This window comes from Nannospalax galili, unplaced genomic scaffold, assembly GCF_000622305.1.
Source record: "Nannospalax galili isolate Female #2095 unplaced genomic scaffold, S.galili_v1.0 C48495915, whole genome shotgun sequence".
Taxonomy (NCBI): domain Eukaryota; kingdom Metazoa; phylum Chordata; class Mammalia; order Rodentia; family Spalacidae; genus Nannospalax; species Nannospalax galili.
Genome location: NW_008468906.1, coordinates 1 through 983, shown reverse-complemented (window position 1 = coordinate 983; position 983 = coordinate 1). Strand labels below are relative to the sequence as shown.

Below are 983 nucleotides of genomic sequence, written 5' to 3'. Positions count from 1 at the left end.
TTTTTTTTTTTTAAAAAAAGAGCGATGTGAACTTTCTTTTGGTTATTTTTTCACTATATAGTTTTTTGTTTTAATTAGCTGGGTTTTTTTGTTGTTGTTGTTGTTTTTAAAATCCCAACGTTGCAGTGTTTCTTTTACTGGAGTTTTAGTTTCTCATGGACACCAATCATCGCGATGCTGTTTACCATTCCCTCTACCTGTTCTATATTGCTTCATCCTACCAAATTTTCAGTTGTATTCTGTATCAGATTGCTTTAGTTTTCTATATTAAGTTTACTTTCTCCTTTCCTTTTTAAAGGAAAAGATAGAGTGTTTAATACTCCATTGTGTGAACAAGGAATTGTGGGATTTGGAATCGGAATTGCAGTCACCGGTGCTACCGCAATTGCCGAGATTCAGTTTGCAGATTACATTTTCCCGGCTTTTGACCAGGTACGTGCAGCACACGTCACTGGGAAGGGCATCTGTGAGGTTGGGTCCTCGAAGTGTGCAAGTCCTGCCTTGCCCTCCGCCCACACCAGCAGCACATTGCTGGCTGTGTTTACGCTTTACACTTCTCCTTTTGTGATGGGATACATTTGAAGATCCGACAGATGGGTCTTAGGAAATGGATTGGGAAGGAGGGGGTCACTGTGCCATGTCCCTTTCTCTTCTGCAGATTGTCAATGAAGCTGCCAAGTACCGCTATCGCTCCGGGGATCTTTTCAACTGTGGGAGCCTCACCATCCGGGCACCGTGGGGCTGTGTTGGCCACGGCGCTCTCTATCATTCTCAGAGTCCTGAAGCCTTTTTTGCGCATTGCCCAGGAATCAAGGTACCCTTGTTTATGTCCGTGATTTGTTCTGCCTCTGGACTCTCTACTTTGGTGATTCTCTTAATGTTAACTCATCTCATAATCTAAAGGAAACAACCAACACTTTTGGAATTAATGTGACTTTAATGATATTTAAGAAAGGGAAGCTAGCATTAAAAAAAAAAAAAAA

At 41.6% G+C, this 983-nt stretch overlaps 1 protein-coding gene across 1 annotated transcript; it reads left to right on the top strand.

The window, feature by feature from the left end:
* Positions 1-272: 272 nt before the first annotated feature.
* On the top strand, positions 273-901 carry LOC115069112 (2-oxoisovalerate dehydrogenase subunit beta, mitochondrial-like; the record flags this gene model as incomplete). The annotated part of the gene is made up of 2 exons (XM_029560333.1): positions 273-432; positions 659-901. Coding segments are annotated over 2 exons (403 nt in total), but the record flags the coding sequence as incomplete, so codon positions are not given.
* Between the last annotated feature and the right edge of the window lie 82 nt (positions 902-983).